Below are 20,003 nucleotides of genomic sequence, written 5' to 3'. Positions count from 1 at the left end.
GAGTGCATGCTGATTATATCACTCAAGTCCAGCTCTCTTAACTGTCACTTAAAAAAGAAATACAACACTGTCTTGATTTTGATAAAACTGATTTATTCGTTCTCTGCAGATGATAATCTTGAGGTGTTTATCAAAGTGAGATTTTTTCATTATGTAGGGTTTTTTTATTACTCTAGGTGTGCATATCAAACATAAAAGTGAATTAAAATGTGCTTGTCTTCAGAAATGCACCCGTTTCTGATTCAGTTTTAAACTTCTAATAGGTGTTTTAAACACACCACAGACATTCATTTGAATTCCAGCCAGGTTTGTTTAGTGTCACTTAGGGACAGAAACAGATTTTAAGTAAACTTCAGACAGGTTTGCCAGAGAAGGTTTCGTACCAGCTCATCTAATGAGCTAACTAGATCAAGGCAAGGTTGTGCATGGATATGGCCGTATGATGCACCAAACTACACGGGATTTTAAAAATTTCTTTCATTTCTGTGATCAGTGGCTAATGTTGCAGGGGTCTAATTCTGGTTGTCTATTCTTGGTCCTTACAAGAGTTTCTTCCCTGCGATGTGTCTTTTGACAAAGGGCAATGACACATATGTTTTCTGTGTTTTCTGTGAACCTGCTCAGTTCTTCCTCTCTGAATGTGCTCTGGATGCATTTGGGGAAAAGAAGGCAGAGGAGGCGTTGTCGTGGCCCAAACCCTTCTCTTTCCAGAAGTCAGATCTGGCACGTTCTGTTGGGCTGTATGAGGGGCCCTTCTCGTCCTGGAGCAGGATGCGGTGAGGCGTGCCTTGTCCTTTCAGCTGCAGTCCTTCAGGTACAGGCTGCAACTACATGTTGTTTAGATGGCACGGAGTGCCCCAAAATGCTTTTATTCTAATTACAAGGTTTGAAGTCTCATCTCTGATCAACACTTCAAGCCTGCACGGGGCTGTTCTGCTCTCCTGACGTGTGGAGCCCTGCTGTCCTTTATTACTATGATTTCTTCCTCCTCCACCCACTGCACAGATTCCATTCCTGCAAACTGCCGTTGCAGCTGCTTTCCTCCAGCTGGCAGGATGTTAGTGGTGAGCAGTTCACTGTGGAGCCTGAGCCAATTAGTACTGCAACAAGTGACCAGAAAACCCTCCCTAAACCACGGAAAATAAATAACTGTGAGCTACATGTTCAGACTACTGACATATCTTCACTGCTTGGCTCACTTCATCATATGCTGTTCCAGTTCTTAAGAGCTTTTTTCAAAAGTGCTGGCTAGATCCTTCAGGCCTGGTTTGAGATAAAAAGGGTGTTTTTCTGTGTATTCCTCGTCTGTGTGCAGAGTGCAGTTTCTACAACAGCCCCTAGTAAATAATTTTAGCCTTCATTTTACAGATGTGATTATTTCATGATAGAGATTGGCTCAAAGTCTTTCTTTAGATTGTAGAAAGAATCCAGACAATGTTTCATGATGATTTTAGCTCTAGGTGAGAGCAGAGGGAAGTCCTTCCAGCTGTGGATGCGATTTACATTATATTGGTTGTCATTTTTTTTGCGAGATGATGGATAGGGAGAAAAATGACAGAATGGGAAAAATATTTAACATTAGCAATGTCATGCCCATACCTGATTCCCCTGTGAAGCCTCCTTACATACAATTTCTAAAAACAGCGTTCCTGAAAATACCCAGGAGTTAAAAGTCCAAGCATCCGTGGCATGTTGCAAAGCAGCCCATTCCCTGCACCTTCAGCTGGGCTTCCTCAGTGACGAGCCCCTGCGGGAGAGAGACCTTCGGTCGCAAAGGGGCGACTCTGCAAACCTTGCAGGAGATACGGATTTGCTTCAGGAAATCCGTGTAGACAAAATTTTGTGGCCAGTGTGGCAGAAGATTACCACTAGCAGGAGGCAACAGGCGGACACGAAATGGCGAGTGGGGGAAGGCAGATAGGCAGTAAATCTGCACTCTGAAGGTCGGGGAAAGAAGCACAAGCAGCAAAGTTGGCAGAGTGCAGTTCTTTGATGTGGTAGCAGCCTTTGGGTGAGCAGTGTGAAGCTTTTGATTCTGCACTGGGCCATCACAAAACTGCTTTACAGAAAGCTTAATGTATGGGAAGGGATTAAAAACACAGATTTACTTCTGTCTATAAGAAGAGAGGCTGTACTGGGATCTTTAGGATATGATGCATCATCCCCACATCTGCAGACAATCTGTTTTCAGAGGATATTAAAAATATCCATATTTATTTGTTGCATATTGATTAACCAAACTTTCATTAGAAGTGACGTGCAGGGGGGCAAATTTTTGGTCCTTTAAAATAAATATCAGGGATTTTCTTAGACTATGTTACAGGAAAGGGAAGTGGTTCACTACATATGATTTATTGTTTTCAGGCTATGAAATTTTTTTCCTTTTTAATTTTTTGTTCTTTCCCCAGAAGACTCATGACTACGTTTTGCAAGAGCGACTACATAATTGTCTACATAATTGCAAGAGAGGGTTGTGAAATCAGTAACCGTTCCCTTTACGTTTCAGAGCGAGATAGTGTTTAAGAAACGAAACCAAAACACGTGGCAGAAACCTAGGACAGGGCACAGTTTCGCAGCCGCCACTTTCAAGATGATGACAGACTTCTCCGGCAGCAAAGCACAGGAATTCAGGCTGAGGTGCGCGTCGTGTTTTAGAAATAGCTGTACCCGGTAGCTGGGGTGGGAGAAGTGGTTCTGATCCCGTTTACAGCCCAGCTTCTTCCCTTTGGCAGCTCCTTCTGGCTGGAAGCAGGAGCAGGCAGACGGTCTCCTACCACCCTCCGGTGGTCTGCGGAGCGCGGTGCAAGGGCGGTGTTCAGAAAGCTTACCCAGAACACAGAAGGGGGGCTTGGGGAGATTTCAAGCCTTCTTCTCGGGATACGTATAGTTGCGTTGTGGATTTGCTTGGTGACTCGGGTGAAAGGTCTTGTGGTTTTCCGATGTTCCGAAGCGTTTTAGCACGCCAGTTCCTTGGAGCGTGATGATATTCAGGCGAGTGCTTGTATTGGAGGGACGTTAAACCATCTGCATCGGTGATGGTTTCCGCCCGTGTTGGCATTGCTGCCAGGACTAAGGAATCTGTGGGTGGTGATGATCGGATGTGCAAGAGTGAAGGGGAGCTTCCGAGGAGGCTGAGCAAAAACTGCAGTGTTTGTCTGTCAGTTAATGACTCAAGAATTTGCAAGTAATTATAAATGTCTTCGCTGGCTGTTACAGTCTTCCATTTCTTTCTCCCAGTCTCTAGAGCACCTTACAAATATGAACATATACTTTTCCAAGGAAAATTGCATCTGGGCACTTAATTTTGTGTTATTTTTCAGTTGTTGGTGGCATCTGATGTTCTATCCATGTTACAGTGTCATCAACCTGATGGTTGTACCTTTTTCTAGATCACTGATGAAGATAATGAAATGTGATGCACTTAATTTTTAGCTTGCTATCATGAATGTAGAGAGCCGTGAGAACTGCAGAAGCTTCAAAATACAGCAGGGGTGAATTTGTCAGCGGTTAAGGAGGCATTAATGTGCTGGGGGACATGGCCACACCTGCCAACCTTACACACCCAACTCTCGGCTGCATCGAGTCCTGGACTGTCCAGCGCAAGCAAAAGGGGCTGATGCTTTCGCTGCTCAGTATAGTGTTGTCTCATAGCCTTTGCTATGGCTATTCAAACAAGTTTTAGTTCACATAACTGTGCTTTTATCCAAGCAAATCTGTGCTAACATTAACAGTTAAATTTTCAATTTAAGCCTGTTGCAAAAATCCTTAAATAGTGAATTGCACTTTTCTGCTCCAGGGCAACTGAAATTTCTGGCTTATCTACTAACATCACTCGTCTAGTAGAGAGTGACAGTGGTCACATAGTTCTCTCTGTTCAGCCAAGATAAAATACGTGCATAGGACAGGAAAATTGCCTCAGCTACCACAGGGATCACCAGGAGTAGAGCACAAACTTTAACTGAATTTCCCATTCTGAGCTCAGCCCATTGTGACTGGGGCTGAGAGAAGAACTGGGACTGTAGCTGGGGCAGGGCGAAACAGAAGCACGGCTTTGGGAGACAGCAAGAGCTGCCGAATGCTCCCAAGTACTCTGACCGCCCCGCGTCTGTCCGTGTTAACAGGAGTCACTCCTTGGTCCTTGTTCCTTTCTTGTACCCCAACTGGGAGTCCGAGGTGCTCTGCGATCTTCCAGTTCCATACCCACCTGTTCCCGGTGGCCTCTCCCGGTCTCCTGACAGACAGCTCGTTTCTGGTACGGTAACGTGCGTGCGGACACGCAGGCACGCTGTCTTGGGGGAGAAGGAAAGGGGCCAGAGAGAGGAAGCAGGATCCAGTAAGCCTTGGCTGGATTTGATTATGGGGTGTTAGCAACAAAGGCCTGCTTTAGCCCATTTCTGCTAGCTCCCTCTCCTGATGTGCCTTTCTTGTAAATCTCAGCAGAAGTTTCTAAGCTTGTTCCTTTGTTTACCTAACCTGCCTGTTGCTCGTTTGTTTTTGTCTTTTTTTCCACCTACAAAATGCTTATATTTATCGTAACAGGACCAGCATCCTTCTTTGACTTTAAAATTTCATACGAAAAAGCTTTATTTTAGTGGGCATTCAGATCAACACTCCAAGGCTTCTGTGTATGTTACAGAGAGTAAAATGGGTATAATGAGGCAGCAGGTGTACATGACAATGAAAACTTAGCACAGAATCTTCTCTCCAGTAGACCAAAAACTGTAGCGTCAGAGTTGAGATGACAGAAAATTTCTGTTTAAGAACACAATTCATTCTTCTGTATGTTCAACGTTGATCTCTCACAAAGCGTCAACAGGTAAGTCAGGAGTTAAGGTAAAATCCTTTCTTCCATCCGGACAACGACAACTTTGTCTTTGGAAAGAAAGCCTGTCACAAGGCTTGAATTGAATTTTCACTGCAAGAAGGATGAAAGTCTCTGGGTCAAACTTGCTGTGTAACTTGGTGACTGTAACGACACGATATGACTGTGATGATAATGCCACAGTCTGTCTGGTCTGACCACTGAATACTACCTACATGAACTACAATGAATATAAGGTTCTGGTGGTTTTTTTTTACTACTTTTTTTTAATGCCTCCCATTTTTCCAGACTGCCATACAAAACCCAGCAAGCTTAGCTGTCACGCCTACGTAGCTGTGTCAGAAACTGAAATGAGGTACCAGCTGGTATATAAACCACTAGCTCTGTCTGTTTGTATATTACCTGGGAAATATTTCAGTTCTTCTAAACAGTTATTCAAGCCTTGTGTTCCGAAGATTCTGGCAAGGGCTAGAAAACACTCCAGAGATTGTGTTTTGAGGCAACAGCTCTGAAACGTGCAAGCTTTAGCTGCCCTTAAAGAACGAAATCCGTTGGGCCCGGTATGTACTGCTATAAAAGTCATGGCCGGACGAAGCATTTCTGAGAGTTAGAGCTGACGTTCCTCAGCGTTTACTGCAGTTGTGCTCCCTCGGAATGTCACCAGACAGCAGGTAGTGTTTGGACTAGAAGAACGGCCACGTGGTTCAGGTTGAAGCCTAAGCGTCTAGTTTAGATGCCAACTCCAACACGAGCCATAAGCCACTTAGGGAAATTCGTTATTTCCTAAAAACAAACCAAAATAAAATTTAAAACCCCCCTAAACAGCCAGCTAAACAAAACCCAAACAAGGGAAACAGAGCCAACAAGGTAAATTTATACCCCTCAGCACTGTGACGTAGCAAGGGTTTTTGAGCCGGGGAGCTGTTGGCAGCGGCAGCCCGGCTGTCCCGGAGGTGCGTGGAGGAGCAGCTTGGCCACGGCGGTGCTTGGTGCCGTGCCGTGGGTGCCGTGTCATGGGTGCTGTCCCATGAGTGCCGAGCGGTGGGTGCAGAGCCGCAGTGGAGGCTGGCACCAGCGCGGCTGCAGGGAGGTGGCACTGCTGTGCTGCGGTTCGTACTCGGCTCGCTCCACAGACGCTGGCCACCGACTCCGAGATTATTCATCAGAACGGAGGCATTTTGCTTTTAAATGTCATATTCCTTCATCTGTTTTCAGAAGCAAGCGTTTTAGTAGAGAAGGGTTTTATTATAAAGACGTGCTGAAAAAAATGATGTCTTCACAAGCAAGATTAAAAAAAAAAATTGCCCCAGGAGTTGCATTGTTCAAATGCAGAGAACAGCCTGTTTCATCTTAAAATAGCCTTCACTTAAGCTAGGGTTTAGTGCCATCATTCACAAACATGTGCCTGGAAGACCCTTCTTGTATCACTGAGGCTGTTTGACTGCTGTCATACGATCACTTCCATGTAATTGTCTTTTCAGGTTTCTCAAATTTAACCCTCAATGCAGTTGCATTTCTTATGCTTTTATTTTATGGGAAGACTGTTCCACAACTGTGTTCCTCTAATTGTAAGCAACTGAGAATAGCTGAGAACAGGTTAAGTCTCACAAGCTGATGTTTGCATTTTTTCTTCTCTCATCACCAGAAGTGTGCATGAGGTAAAGTTAAAATAAAAATATCCAGTATTTTACCTGTTTATTAACATGTTATGGCTGTACTGCAATGAAATTACTGTAGATGTCATTTGGAAGCAGACAGAAACGGAACAGAAAGAACTCTTCATTCCCCTGAATCAGTGAAAACGAGATCACTATGAATCTTACAGCGACAATGCACATACTACTGTAATGTATATTATTAACATAAAAGGATTTCTTAATTTTACTACTGCTTGTTTTTTGGTAGAAAGAGCCAGAATAGCCTAATCAATTCATTGTAAAATTTCACAAGTCTTATTTTGTCTTATTACTTTTTTTTTTTTTTAAATTGCAGTGGGAGAAACTACAGATGACAACAAGTGAGAGGAGGAAAATAGTTTGTTCAGTCACATTCCACGTAATTGCAATTACCTGTGTTGTTTGGTCATTGTATGTTTTAATCGATAGAACCGCTGAGGAAATTAAACAAGGCAATGATAATGGTAAGTATCTTTTGTCTTCTTCAATCTTGTTGATAATGCCGTGGCGGGATGCGAGATGCAGCTGTGTAACCAGTCGCATTCCGTTCTTAACAGCTCGCTGATACACGGCTGCATCATAAGCTTTAATGCAGAAGTAATGAATGCATCAGCGTTAAAAGCTTATGTTACACCCCTGCAGAGAGACCTCTACTTAGTGTAATCATTACAACAGCTTAAGCAGCCCGCTGGTTCTTCCTAGGTTAATCTCCCATTATCTAGCTACTTCTAAAGATCAGACAAAAAGATGAGTCAAATTCAAACAGCTCAGTGCAAGTTCAGGTCATAAAATAGCAATTTATTTATATTACCCACTTGAATCTCGATGTCCCGTAAAACATGACAGAGCCCTTTCATCAACAGGCTTCCTAATGCGAACTTCCCACAGACCATGCCCCAGTTGTGCTGGTCCTTCATGTGGGACTTACGCAGCATGGAAAGGCATTCCTGCGCCCTTGCGAGCAGAGTCTCGCTGTGGATGCCCATGTTCCAGTTGTGTTTATTGTGAGGGTCGTCAAACACTGGAACAGAGAGGTCGTGGAGTCTCCATCTGTGGAGATACTGAAAACCCAACTGGGCATGCATAACAAAATGCATGTTTAACATAAGTAGGTTTCTTTTTGGACTATACTTACCATATGTGGAAACTGTATTCCAAATTGAACTACTGTTTTCCATTTCAAATCTAAGCCTATTTGGTCTTAAATTTAGTCTCAAATATGATCATGATAATGATAAAAAGCTTTTGAGTTTTGATCTGAATTGACTGTAAGCCCAGTAGAGGGACAAAGGTCTCTAGGTTTGTGCTGTGCTCTGAAGCTAAGATGGAAAACAAAACAGGCGCAGCTTTGTGCTTTGCTCGTTAGATAAATATTTGATGATACTCCCGATGCCTGCCTTTCTTGCCTATGAGAGGAAAATGCGTAACAAGCCTCAGTAAGTCACAGCCGAGTATACTACAAAGCCTTGTTTTGCATTCTTTCTAAATGGGTAACCCTGGCTTTCATCTCAAAAACACTGGCCCTGAGGCCAGGACTAGGAATGGCTTTGAACTTCTATTTGTGAGTACAACCACATCACCCTTCTCATTAAAAAGGGGAAAAGTATGTCTGTGGATTAGCTGAATTTACACAACAAAACCGCTAACACGAATTTTTGTTGTCATATACAATGTGTAAGAATTACACTAATTAATGCTGGTAAACTCAAAACGTATTTACAATTTGTATAGAATTCAGTGTTTGCCAAATGTAATGGATGATTCCCCACTCTAAAAAATGGACAAAGAGACGCCTTGGAGCTACTTGCAACACGCAAAAATAAGCGTTCATAAAGAGAACTCTTTTGCCCCCAAATTTGCTTGTTGGAGGTGGGAGGGGGTTGTACTTTTACAAAATCAAACATGTATTTGCAGGGGGTGGGAAGATATATAGATATATATAGATATAGATATAGAGATGTATATATATGTAGTTTCCTTTTATCTCCATTATTTGTTTAAATGGGAAATGCTGGGGAAAAGGCAGTGAACACTGGAGGAAAAACATTTTATAAAAAATATTTTGAGGAGGAGGAAAACTGAAAGCCACAAATAGCACTAATTTAAGTTTAAAAATCCCTTTATAAAATCTACATCTCAAAATATTTTTTTCTCCTTCGGGAAGCATCTGATGCAAACAAATAAAAAAGTAAACTTCTTGATTAGTAAATCTGTTGCTGGTCTACAGAAATGACAGTTTAAAATATATTTAAAATACTCTAGAATTTATATAGCACCAGTGGGAGGGAATCAAGTTTCACATGAATTTGCTCTGCTTGACGCAAAAGGTCTAGGCTTAGCTGAGCTTTGTCTCTCCTCATAAAGCTTGAGTCTGTGAAAATCCGGCAATCCTGGAGTGTACTGAAAGGTACAAAATTCGCTGTGCCGTACCAGTTAAGCAAAAGACGATGCTTCTTGTATTACCGTGGCAGCAGCACCAGGACATCTTTACTGCTCAGAGGTGGAAGAAACCCTGAAGGAAAGCTGAGCCCTGTGTTCAGCCTCTTTCTTCAGAGCTCAGCGCTCCAGCTGTGACTTGCTGGCTCTACGTGTCATTACCCACAGATGGGGCTTAGTCAGATGCAAACCGTGCTGTTTTCGTAATTAAGACCAAGAAAGAGACAGGGATTTTTAAAAAACAGCTATTAAAGGGGGAAAAAAAAAAAGATAAAACACATCACTGGGTATGACACCTTAGCAAAGTATTCTTTGTTACTTCCTTTTGTCCCAGGAACAGGGGTGGAAGAAAAGCACAACAAACGTTTTGCAAACAAATTTAACAAATATAAAAGGATTTGTCCCTAACAAGTTCAACTAACCAGAGCAGTAGCGGTTAGGGAGATACAAAGTGATTTGCGTGTTCTTGGTATGCTCTCATTTTGCTGCATATTTAAAAAATTAATTGGCTAGCACCATCACTTAATACATTGTAACCATTTCTAAGTACGACAACACAGTTACCACAACAGGGAGAACTACAGTTGCTTCAAACATTTTGTGTGCTTTTGTAGTAATAGTATTCTTTTGGTCTCTGTTTGTTTATTTAACTAAAAGCCCAGTTCCTGTGTGTTTAACAGTAAAGGGGAAACTTGGATTCATGAGACTGACATAGCATGCTGAAAGTAGGCTTGCTTTTGAGAAGTCCAGGTCTAGGAGTCGAGACTGGCTCCCTGCTGAAGCTCCTCCGCTGAGTCCCAAAGGAAGGCAGATTGCTTCTCTGCCTGTGGTAAAAATTTCTTCCCTGGGTAAAGTGTGGGTAAAACTCACAGATATCACCAGGTTGGTGTGATCTTTCACCAGTGGTTCAATATAGCGTCTGCAAGGCACCTTGACTACTACACTCAGTGAGCAAACCATCATTCAAAAGACCTTCCATGTAGGACAAACAAACCTATTCAGATTGTTCTGACTGACAGCTTAAGCACTGATAGAGAGGTCTGACTCGTGTATAGCATTTAATCTTTAAATGTGATGAGGCAATATGTAATGGGAAGGCTGGTGCTGTTCCTTTGTGTTAGGCTACTGAACAGTTGAAGAAAGCAGATGCAGTGGTATGAATTAACAAGAAGGCTGTTCTTAATACAACATTAGTTTATTCTCTTAAAATCTTAAGACCACATTTAGGCCAAAGGAAACCATTTTAACATTATTCATATCATACAAGGTCAAATGCTCTCATCTCTAGCTATTTTTGTGTTAGCAGCCATATATTTTTCTGTAAATATCAATGTGATGGATTAATGCAATGAGAAAAGTAAGAGCAGATGCACCAAAAACTGTAAAGTTACATTTTTAGTACATGGGAATAGAAGTTCTGCTGTTTGACATAGGTGTTTTCAGGCGGGGTTGCACAGACAGTGGGAAAAAGCAGCCAGTGAAGGCAGGTGATACAGGAGATAAAAGCCCTTTCTGCTAGCTTTTTTTTACTATACCCTGAATGCAGGATGAAGCTAGGACCAGTTAATAATATTGTAAATGTTGGTGTTCCAGGTACGCTAAACAGTGTTGTGCTTCTACCACGACTGAAAAAAACAGTTGTTGTTGATGTGCATAATATTTCTAGGTATCTTGGTTTTGGTACTTGTATTTTTGCTTAAGCAAGCTATTGAATCTGGGCATACTATTGAAGAATAGTAACAGGCTTTGGTTTTGACTGCATCAAGCATTATGCTTCCTTTGTGAGAGTGGCCCTGCATTTCTTCTGTGACCTAATCGTGGTGAAGTCAGTTAAAAGTGGGAGGCAGCTGCTGCTGTTTGCTGCTTGAGCCGTAACTGCCCCAGTAGTGTGCACATGCCTGGGAATTCTTAGCAGGGGGCTTCTTTTCAATATATTTTACTGAAACTCAGTACTTGATATTCAGTGTATAACAATGGTAATACATATAAACGTTTTATTTCAAAGGTGTCCTTGAATGGCCGTTCTGGACAAAACTCGTTGTGGTGGCCATTGGATTCACGGGGGGCCTGGTCTTCATGTACGTGCAGTGTAAGGTTTACGTTCAGCTGTGGCGCAGGTTGAAAGCCTACAACAGGGTGATCTTTGTTCAGAACTGCCCAGACACCGCCAAAAAACTGGAGGAGAAGAACTCTTCGTGCCCTCAGACCTCGGATGTCAAGGATGCGGTGGTGGTGCCAGTAGCACCGACAGGTACAAACTCTCAGCCGGCAGTGGAAGAAACGACGTCTGAGGTCATGCCTGTTTGACAGCGCCAGCATCGCTTCTTCCTCGCGGAGTAAGGTGTAGTGTTTTCTACACTACAAGTGCTAAAAGAGAGTAGAAATGACTGTGCATTTTTTCAGATAAGAAAACAAAAAAACCCCACACAAAAAACCAAAACCTTACAAGGAAAATGGATCCAGCAAAGCAACTTGTTACTGTATGGAATGTGGCCGTTTGTGAAGTAGTTTCTCAACTAGTCAGCAAGTGTAGTGAAAGTGGAAGTGTAGAAAGTGCAATAGAGAACAGGTTTCACAGACAATGCCAAACCAATGTGAAAAGAGTACTTTTTTTTATTTTAAAAAAACCTGGATGGCTGGGAAAGTTGCAACAGACCTGATACAATCATTTTGTTTACAGAAAATTCTATGAAAACAAAAACCTTTCATCTGTTTACTACTAAAAGTTGTCTTTGCTATTTATCTTCTTAAAGATACACTTCAAAAGGGTACCAGTCCAGTGCTATGCATTAACGGAGCGGAAGGATACAGAGCTGCATCACAGCACTCACTCTCTGAGCCTCCTGCGGTAACGCAGGTTGGTTCACCTGACTGCAGCGGAGCCTGGATGATTGGGCAGCTGCGTCAACGAAGGGCATTCGAAACACTGGAAGGGTAGCATTGTTTTTAAATATGCCTGAATTTTTGAGAAGTAAGCAATTCCAACCAGTATAAACTCATATCTCCATAAACTACAGATATGTTTTTAACTATAGCTGTCAGCAAAATAAATAGAGGAAGCGGAAAATGTGTAGATACGTATTCAGAAAAGCAGCTCGGCTGTTTACTTCGCAAGAGTGAATTAGACGTAAATTGGATATGCAAAGTTTTGAGGTAGAACTGTAAGTGAAAAAAATGCAGTTTACTACAGAATCGCACAAAAGTACATTGCATATTTTCAAAGGTCTGAAAAAGGATGACACATAGGCAAGATGGAAGCCATTTTTGGTTTTATTTTTTAAGATTCGTTACACAGAAAGGCAGGCGTAAGAGAATATACACCTACGTATCTTAAGAGAACATTAGTTTTTATCTCCTTGTTCTGAAAAGTTAGTTTTTACCTTCCTGACTGAAAAAATAAATCAATGGTTTCCCTCTGTACAGGTAAACTCGAGATGTTAAGAGATTCAACAGTTCAGTTGTTAACTTCGTGTTTTCAGCATTCTCATATAACAATGAAGTGTGACTAGCATTAAAGGGTGCAATAGATACATGAATGTAGATATAATACTGTGTCCAACAGGGTGAATTATATATAAAGAACCAATTTTGTGATTCCCTTCTCATACCTCTACCATCAGGACACAACAGCAAGTATTGACTTGGAGTATTTATGTACTGGCATGGACAGGTCTGGGGCCTGAACATAATGTATATTTAAAGAAAAAGTTAAAAGTTCTTTTTTGACCTCATATTTAGATAAAGGAGGAAAAGCGAACAAGCAAATAAAGACCGAGAGTAAAGAGGGCAGCAGCGCACAGGTTCACTCAAAGGGGGAAACATGCCACAATTACAAGTGAACTAGACTTCTACAGAAGCCTTCCAGTTTCTAATGGTAAATTGCCTCTTTACACACTCAAATACTTACAATTAAATAACAGAATCATCCTGTTCTTGCGAATATCCAGGGTGCTGCGCCTAAGACCTATTGAGGTTTATGTATTAGTATTCCTTTGTGAATGTGTTTACTGGCTTAAGGCTCGGGGAATACTGGAAGTAGCAGTATTAGCAAGAAATGTGTCTTTTATCTGACCATTATGTTCTTTTGTATTGGAGTTGCTCATGTAATTGGGCTGTGACTAAGTGATTGTCATTTGGCTGCACAGGACACAAAATCTTGGTGCCTGAAATGGCCCTAAATACATATTAATATTTGCTCCAAGTTACTCCAGGTGAGTTGGATTAATGCTTAAGTTTTTCACATAATGACACGCACTTTTCATATAAAGTAACTTTCCAATTATACAATTGCCAGTTGGAATTGTAGCAGCTTCTCATTTGAGATGACATACAAGAGTAACCAAATCATTTCTCTGTTTGTAATTGTGGAGGAGACTTCAGGAGGTCTTCAGAAAACCATGACTATACTAAGGAATGCCTCATACCTGCACACGTTTAAGACAGTCTGCAAAGGCATGGGTTTCAAAAAGTGTAAATCAACACGCTAAAAAGTAAATCTCATTATATCAAAAGTTAGACACTTAAAATTACTAGCTGCATCTAAATGTTTGGAACAATGTTTACAGTAAAACCTGATGAATCATAGCAAAACTGACTGACAAGGAACATTATTATGGAAGACAATTAAGAGCTTTCTGAAATGATCAGAAAGTTTCTGACTCAGTGACAGTAACCCTGCTGCTTTAGCCAGCTTGTTCTTCGACCTGCTGTAGCACCATGACCCCACTGAAAGTACTTTATCCCCTATTTTGACTGTTTGCTGGAGACTAATTCACATTGTTTCCTTCTTGAACAAGTATAAAATTCAACTCAAAGAAAAAAATACCCAAGGCTTCTGAAAGCAGATTTGTAGCATCCAACAAGATTACTGTACAGTTTTAAAAATACACTGAAGAGTCAGCAACAGAACAGACAACTTGCAAAATTTCATACTAATGACTTCAACTTCAAAACACTATTTTGGTGCTCATCTCAACTGCATGTGCAACTGAGCTTACAGTTAAATACACAAATGGAGAAGGACTTCAGTTGAAATTCCTCCTTTCCCTTTGAAATATTAATTTGGACAGCAGGAAAAGGAACAAAATGGGACACTGTCTGCTGAGACAGGCAATGAGACAAGTCAGCAGCAAGCGAGATTACATCAGGCTCGAAGCAGTCTTTAACCTTTTAAAGCATTACAGTATTAGCCTGTGCATCCCTTTCTCTTCTTAGGTGGACTGGATTTTCTAGAGTTTTCAGGGATTTCGTGCAGGATTGCAATGTGTTTCTGAAGCAGCGTGGTTCCTCTTCAAGAGGGCAAGGAGCTATTCACACCAACATGTCTTGGACACAGGTCTGCGCGAATAAGGAAGATGCACAAATACTGACCGACACTAGACAGCTGCTTATTAACCAGTGTTCTTTCATTCCCACACAAAGCACAATTTTCTGTATTAATTTAATAACCACAGGATTCTATCCTGCAAAAACAGTACACTGAAATTTTTAAGATGCTTCGACTTTTTAATGAAAATGATATATCAAATAAAGATCCATAGGAAACCGCCTGTGCAGCTCAGGCGGACGCGCTGATGGTGGAATTTCGCCTGGCTAAACCCACCAGGGCAGAACCTTGCTCTGAGCTGCCATTACCAAGAAGAGCTTAATCTGCATTCTTGTTTAAGTAAAGTTTTAATGAAGGTAGGTAGAAGTAATCTGGAGTCAGATAAAATCTGGAATTTTAAATAAAATAGTCTTAACCTATGAACATGCTCATTCTTCCTGTTTTAAGTTACAACCATTATGAAGTTTATTTCAAACTGGCATAAACACTTTTGACTATCATGAGCATTCCTTATCATGAAATTCTCCACTAGTCCAATTGTGCCATTCACACACTGCTATATCTGAAAGCAGTGTTTATTTTTGTTGTGTAAAAAATATAGTAATTCCCCATCACCAGAACAGACCATTTATAATTTCTAATAATGCTACAAAACTTACTCTATGATGAAAATATTTTACTGTGTATAATATCTGGAACTACAAGTTTGTGTTACTTGTTTAACTCCCTCTCATTCACAAAAGAAAAATTGTGTGTTTTTGTGGGTGAATGTGTACTGAAAGACAGAAGGTAAGGGAAACAAAAGTAATATATCTGCTTATTGTTGTGAAAAAAATGTATTTGTATTAAACAAATGACCCAAATTACTGTAGCGTTCCACAGCTGTTGCTTTGTTATATAGAGCACCACATGCTGAACATGAATTGGCAAGACCACAGTCTGGCAAGAAAGGTGAACACTGTGCTCAGGTGCATGCTTGGTAAACAGGCTGGCTCAGAGGGGCTCATTTTGGGGACCACACCTTACCAGACCTCACAGGACAAAAACACCTGTAAAAAAACTATGGTCGTTTAACTTGCAGAAGGGAAGATTGGGAAGGGGATACACAAGAACAGGTTACAACTACATAAATAACTCCCAGAAAACAACAGGTTTTACCTATGCAGCAAAATGGACAATAGTACTGCAGGAGGATAAGAGGAAAAAGCTTCACAAGGAAAGCAGTGCCTTGGAATTTACTGTTTGTTAGATGTGATTGTGGAATGTCTAACATTAGAAAGCTTTAAAGATGGGCTGGAATAACAAAGAGTTAAATGGTTTAAAGCTAATCCCACCTTAGATTGTCAGAATGGATCAGGTTCCCTTTTTTATTATTTTAGAATTCTGCTTGGAGAGTTTTTTTTCCTTTTCCAAAACCCCTAAAGACAAATGCTATTTTTAATGAAAAGAAATATTGCATGTTTGCATCATAAAAGAATCTGTGTACTTTATCAGATGTAAAAGCAAAGAAAGTATCTCGATAAATACACAGCATTGAAACCAAACTGCAAATTTAGTTCTCTGAAGAGGGTTAAATCCACCTGCCCCATATCTTTGTCCTAGATTGCCAGCTGGGGAGAGAGTGGGCTAAGTTGTGAAACCTCACACTTCTGGCTGGAATAAGTCATCATATGGCTGGTGACTGCTAAGAATATACATTCAAAACACAGGAGGAGCATTCTAACAAATCACATTCCCTACATCCAAGGTCAACAGACTCTGTCAAAGCTGCTCTAACTAGCTCACCATTTAAATAAAAGATGGATTCATTAATCCTTACAAGATATAATACAGAAGAAACAGCATAACCAAGGAAATTCCATTAATAATAATGTATTCATTTCCATTTATTAGCATATGGAAAAACAGAACCAAATTTGGTTTTAGACTTAAGAGAATAAAGGTATAGTTCACTATACCTTTTTGCTTTGCACACAAGAGTCCAAATCTCTTGGTGAAGGGTACTATTAGAACACAAAACACATTTCTGTCCAGTTCGCTTTCTGTCTATGCACAAACAAAGAAACATGCTACACAGTATTTACTCACGCCTTCCTCCCCCCAAATATTGAGGCTGTTCTGCATGAATTTCATCTAAAAGCCAAAAAATCCCGCCAGTTAACAAAGAACTCACCCAAAGTACTTGCAATGGTGTACCACATCTGCTACCTATGACATCCAGCTTAGAAAATAACCTTGGAAACATTTTACGCCATGGTTGAGAACACCACCATTCCTGGTCTGCTGGAGAGGGTGAGGCCTAGGACAAACTCACCCTTCTATTACTTGCAAATACTTACGACTGATACTAATGGAATCACAGAACTTCCTTTTGTTTTTAAACAGCTCAAAAGTAAAATATATGAAAATACAATAATAAGCACAATTCCAAATAAAAACAGGCATTGTCACCTCATACATTTTCAAATCAGCATGCTGCTGTCCTGGTTGACTGTGTGTGAACTTACACAAATAGGAGCTGGCATTAGTAGAGTGCTGCCACCCTTCTGTCCTTCTTTAGAAAACGCCTCTGTTGCTGGCACTGGTCTAATAACACTGATGAAAGTTTAAATAGTTTTATCTTTAATTTGTAACAGGTAACTTGTTACACCTTGAACTGCTCCTTTTAAGAAAATTGGGCAGTTTGCAACAGAAGCAGTGAAGGCTTAGGGAACCTCGTTACAGGACCACTGCAGTGAGTCTCCCACAGTCAGGCACTTTTCAGTTTCACTGTGGGAACTCTGCACGATCTTGCTAGCTGTATTTAAGGCAACAGCCTAAAGTGCAGTGTATAAATTACAACACCTCATTAGCAAAGTTTCTTGCCTTCCTATAACTTACTTTTTTTTAGGAAGAAAGTCTGGAAGTCAATTATAATGAATTTTTACTCTTGAAACACCCGGAAAGATGATGCATGCATTGTAGCATGCTGAGACTGGCCAAACCAACCAATTTCACATACTTCTGAAGTACAGGTGTTTCTCAGCCCTTTACTAGAAAACTAAGCCTGGAGGATTCCTTAAGTGGAGAACTTTTTCTACTGAGAAAAAACAATGATGTCCTTTTTTACTACTCTTGCCTATCTGCCAAGTGTCTAGCAAAAAAGTTTGTTAAATGTTGGTCTCCAACATACACGCTTTTGGATCCCAGACTCTGTCCTCACATATGGCAGTGACAGAACAGAGATAAGTACACATGCTATTGCAATCAAAGGCAAAGAAAATTCATACATAAGATACTCTTTAAATGTATTCCTTGAACTACTTAGGAATGGCTCAGAAAATTGTTCACGTATGTTGCCTTTTTGACTTCTTGCATCCCGCTGCACATACTGGAGTTCCAGAAGGACTGACACATACTTTGGTAGAGGAAAAAAGGAAAAATACATAATAAGGCTAAGTGCTTCGCTGTATGCCTGCATCTCCACATCACAAGTGCTGGAAGTCTCATGCCTTTAGAACCAACTTCATGGAGTGGATTGGAAAGCCATGGTGAACAGTTCCATTAATTCAGTCACATTTGTTCCCAACACAAAAGAACTATAAATTAATTAATCCACTGCATATAACCAGCCTTGAGAAGGATAGTGTTTTCTGTTTTGTTTGTTGTTTTTATTTTAAATCAACATTTGCTTTGTTTACATGAAAAAAATCATACTGCTACTGGAATTAAAGTCAGATGGTACTTTCCAACTGAAATCAACAACAGAGTAAGTTCTAGAATCGGAGCACAACTAACAGCTGCTACTGAGTCTGACTGTAAGTCAGCCAGCTCCTTAGAGAAGTCATAGCTCTCCAAGGCTGGCTGGAGTAAAAGTATAACTTGGTAAGTACACTGCAAAGTACAGTGTAACAAATTAGAAAATACATTAAAAAAATCTCCAAAGTTCTTATATAAAATTGGCTTTCCATGTTACAATGTTCTTTTTGTTTGAAATTTTGTATGTTTAAATTGAGCCCTGATAATTAAAGAAACTTGAGTTTTAATTACTACAACTTTGCGTTCAGAATTAAAAAAAGGACATTGTGAAGCAATATCTGAGAAGTTAAGAAAGAAAGAAATCTTCTATAAAATTAATATTTAACCAGAAAAAAAATCTCTGTCAATTACAGAGAATTATAATAGAAGATTTAATATTAAAGTCTGTAATCCTTAGTTACAAATGAATAGAATTTCAAGGTATTCGCTGCAACAAGTTTGGAAGAACAGAGACCATCCCATAAATACTTCCCATTCCTGCTGTTAACAGCAGCTGCTTTCCAGATTTTAATTTTAAAGAAACAGAGTAACAATTCAGAACTGAGAGCATTCATCCTTTTTTTCTCACCTCATCAACATACAGAACCCTAATGGCTGGCTTTAAAGCACAGGCATGACTGAATTATGAAACTGATAGAAGAGATTCCCCTATCTCATCTCAGTAACACACACGAGGCAAAAGACTCTCTCTATCCCCACTCCAGGCCTCTCAGCACAAAAACTCTGAGCACAGAAATTAAAAATAAATCAATACAGAGCTTTGTTTGGATTTTTTTTTGTTCTTTCCCATTGCCACATTAGTATTCTGCAACAAAACTCATCTGGTAGATTGGTGTTGCACATCATCAACGTAAGCCTGGATTACTTTTCAATTCAAATATGAATAGTTGACAGCTACATATGATTTGTTATGACAATTCAATTCAGTGTAAAAAGTTCACACACAGAAACTGTTCTTTTTTCACTACTTATGCAGTAGGTCAACAAGACAGTTTAAAAGCCAGCTAAACAAGCAGTGAATACATAGACTTCAAGGGAGAAAATCCACAAACTCAACGAAGTCCTAATTGTAAACATGTTCTTGAAGTGTGAGCAATAGATGTTAAAAAAAAATCACTTCAAGTATTTGACTATCACATCAACCACACAAGTAATAATTACTTTTTTATAAGCCTCATTAGTGAATTGTTTCAAGGAATATAGAACACCTCGTTCTCCAGAACTCTTGTGTGACAATCCTCTTTAAAGTATTCAGCAGGATGTCAGCCTCATACACTGTCATTAATGTGACATGCTAAACCTTCTAGTCACCTTACTGCTCATTTTCCTTCTGTCTTTTACCCAGTGTGATGGGAAAGTGACTTTTTCTGCAATGTTTCTGCTTACAACTTTAAAGCACATCAGACCTATACAAGCAAAAACTTAAGATGAATCTTGTGAAAGGCAAAATCTGTCAAAGCACTGAACAAACACACACATGGCTTTAGTTCAGAGCAGCTACCTTGGCTCAGCTTCCACCAGAGTTTAACACCTCAAGTTTTATAAATCAAAACAAGCTGAATTCCACAACACAGCTCAATTTAACAAAGTTAAGAAAATTTCAAAGCGCGGCCCTGAACTTCATCACACTTCTTTCTCAAACAGAAACACAAGGCAGTGATGTGTCGGCCTAGCGCTATGCCTAAGTGGCAGAGGATAAGACCTCCAGCCAGGTTTAAGACTTGCAGTCCATCTGAAGATGCGTTACATCACTCACACGTGCTTTGCATCTGTTAAATTTATTCAGGTTTCTCCTTTAGATTAATTTAAGGAGGACAATGGTTAATTCTATATTACCTAAATAGATCGGTTTCCTAAAACATGAAAGGGTAGCACAAGCCTATTTTGTAAGGAGGTAAAAAGTTAACATCAATGTCAACAGAGTAACACTAATCAGTGACACATA

General features: G+C 40.3%; 1 protein-coding gene across 7 annotated transcripts in view; it reads left to right on the top strand.

Moving 5' to 3' along the window:
* The window catches only part of MARCHF1 (membrane associated ring-CH-type finger 1), a 248,518-nt gene extending 234,105 nt beyond the window's left edge, over positions 1-14,413 (top strand). For all 7 annotated transcript variants that reach the window (XM_075421660.1, XM_075421657.1, XM_075421663.1 and 4 more), the window contains 2 exons: positions 6,815-6,962; positions 10,940-14,413. In XM_075421660.1, the coding sequence (XP_075277775.1) occupies positions 6,815-6,962; positions 10,940-11,241 (450 nt within the window). In that variant the 3' untranslated portion in view covers positions 11,242-14,413. The remainder of the gene's footprint in view (positions 1-6,814; positions 6,963-10,939) is intronic.
* The last annotated feature ends 5,590 nt before the right edge of the window (positions 14,414-20,003 follow it).

The sequence above is a fragment of the Opisthocomus hoazin genome, chromosome 5 (assembly GCF_030867145.1).
Source record: "Opisthocomus hoazin isolate bOpiHoa1 chromosome 5, bOpiHoa1.hap1, whole genome shotgun sequence".
Lineage (NCBI taxonomy): Eukaryota > Metazoa > Chordata > Aves > Opisthocomiformes > Opisthocomidae > Opisthocomus > Opisthocomus hoazin.
This window is presented reverse-complemented; position numbering and strand designations above follow the sequence as displayed.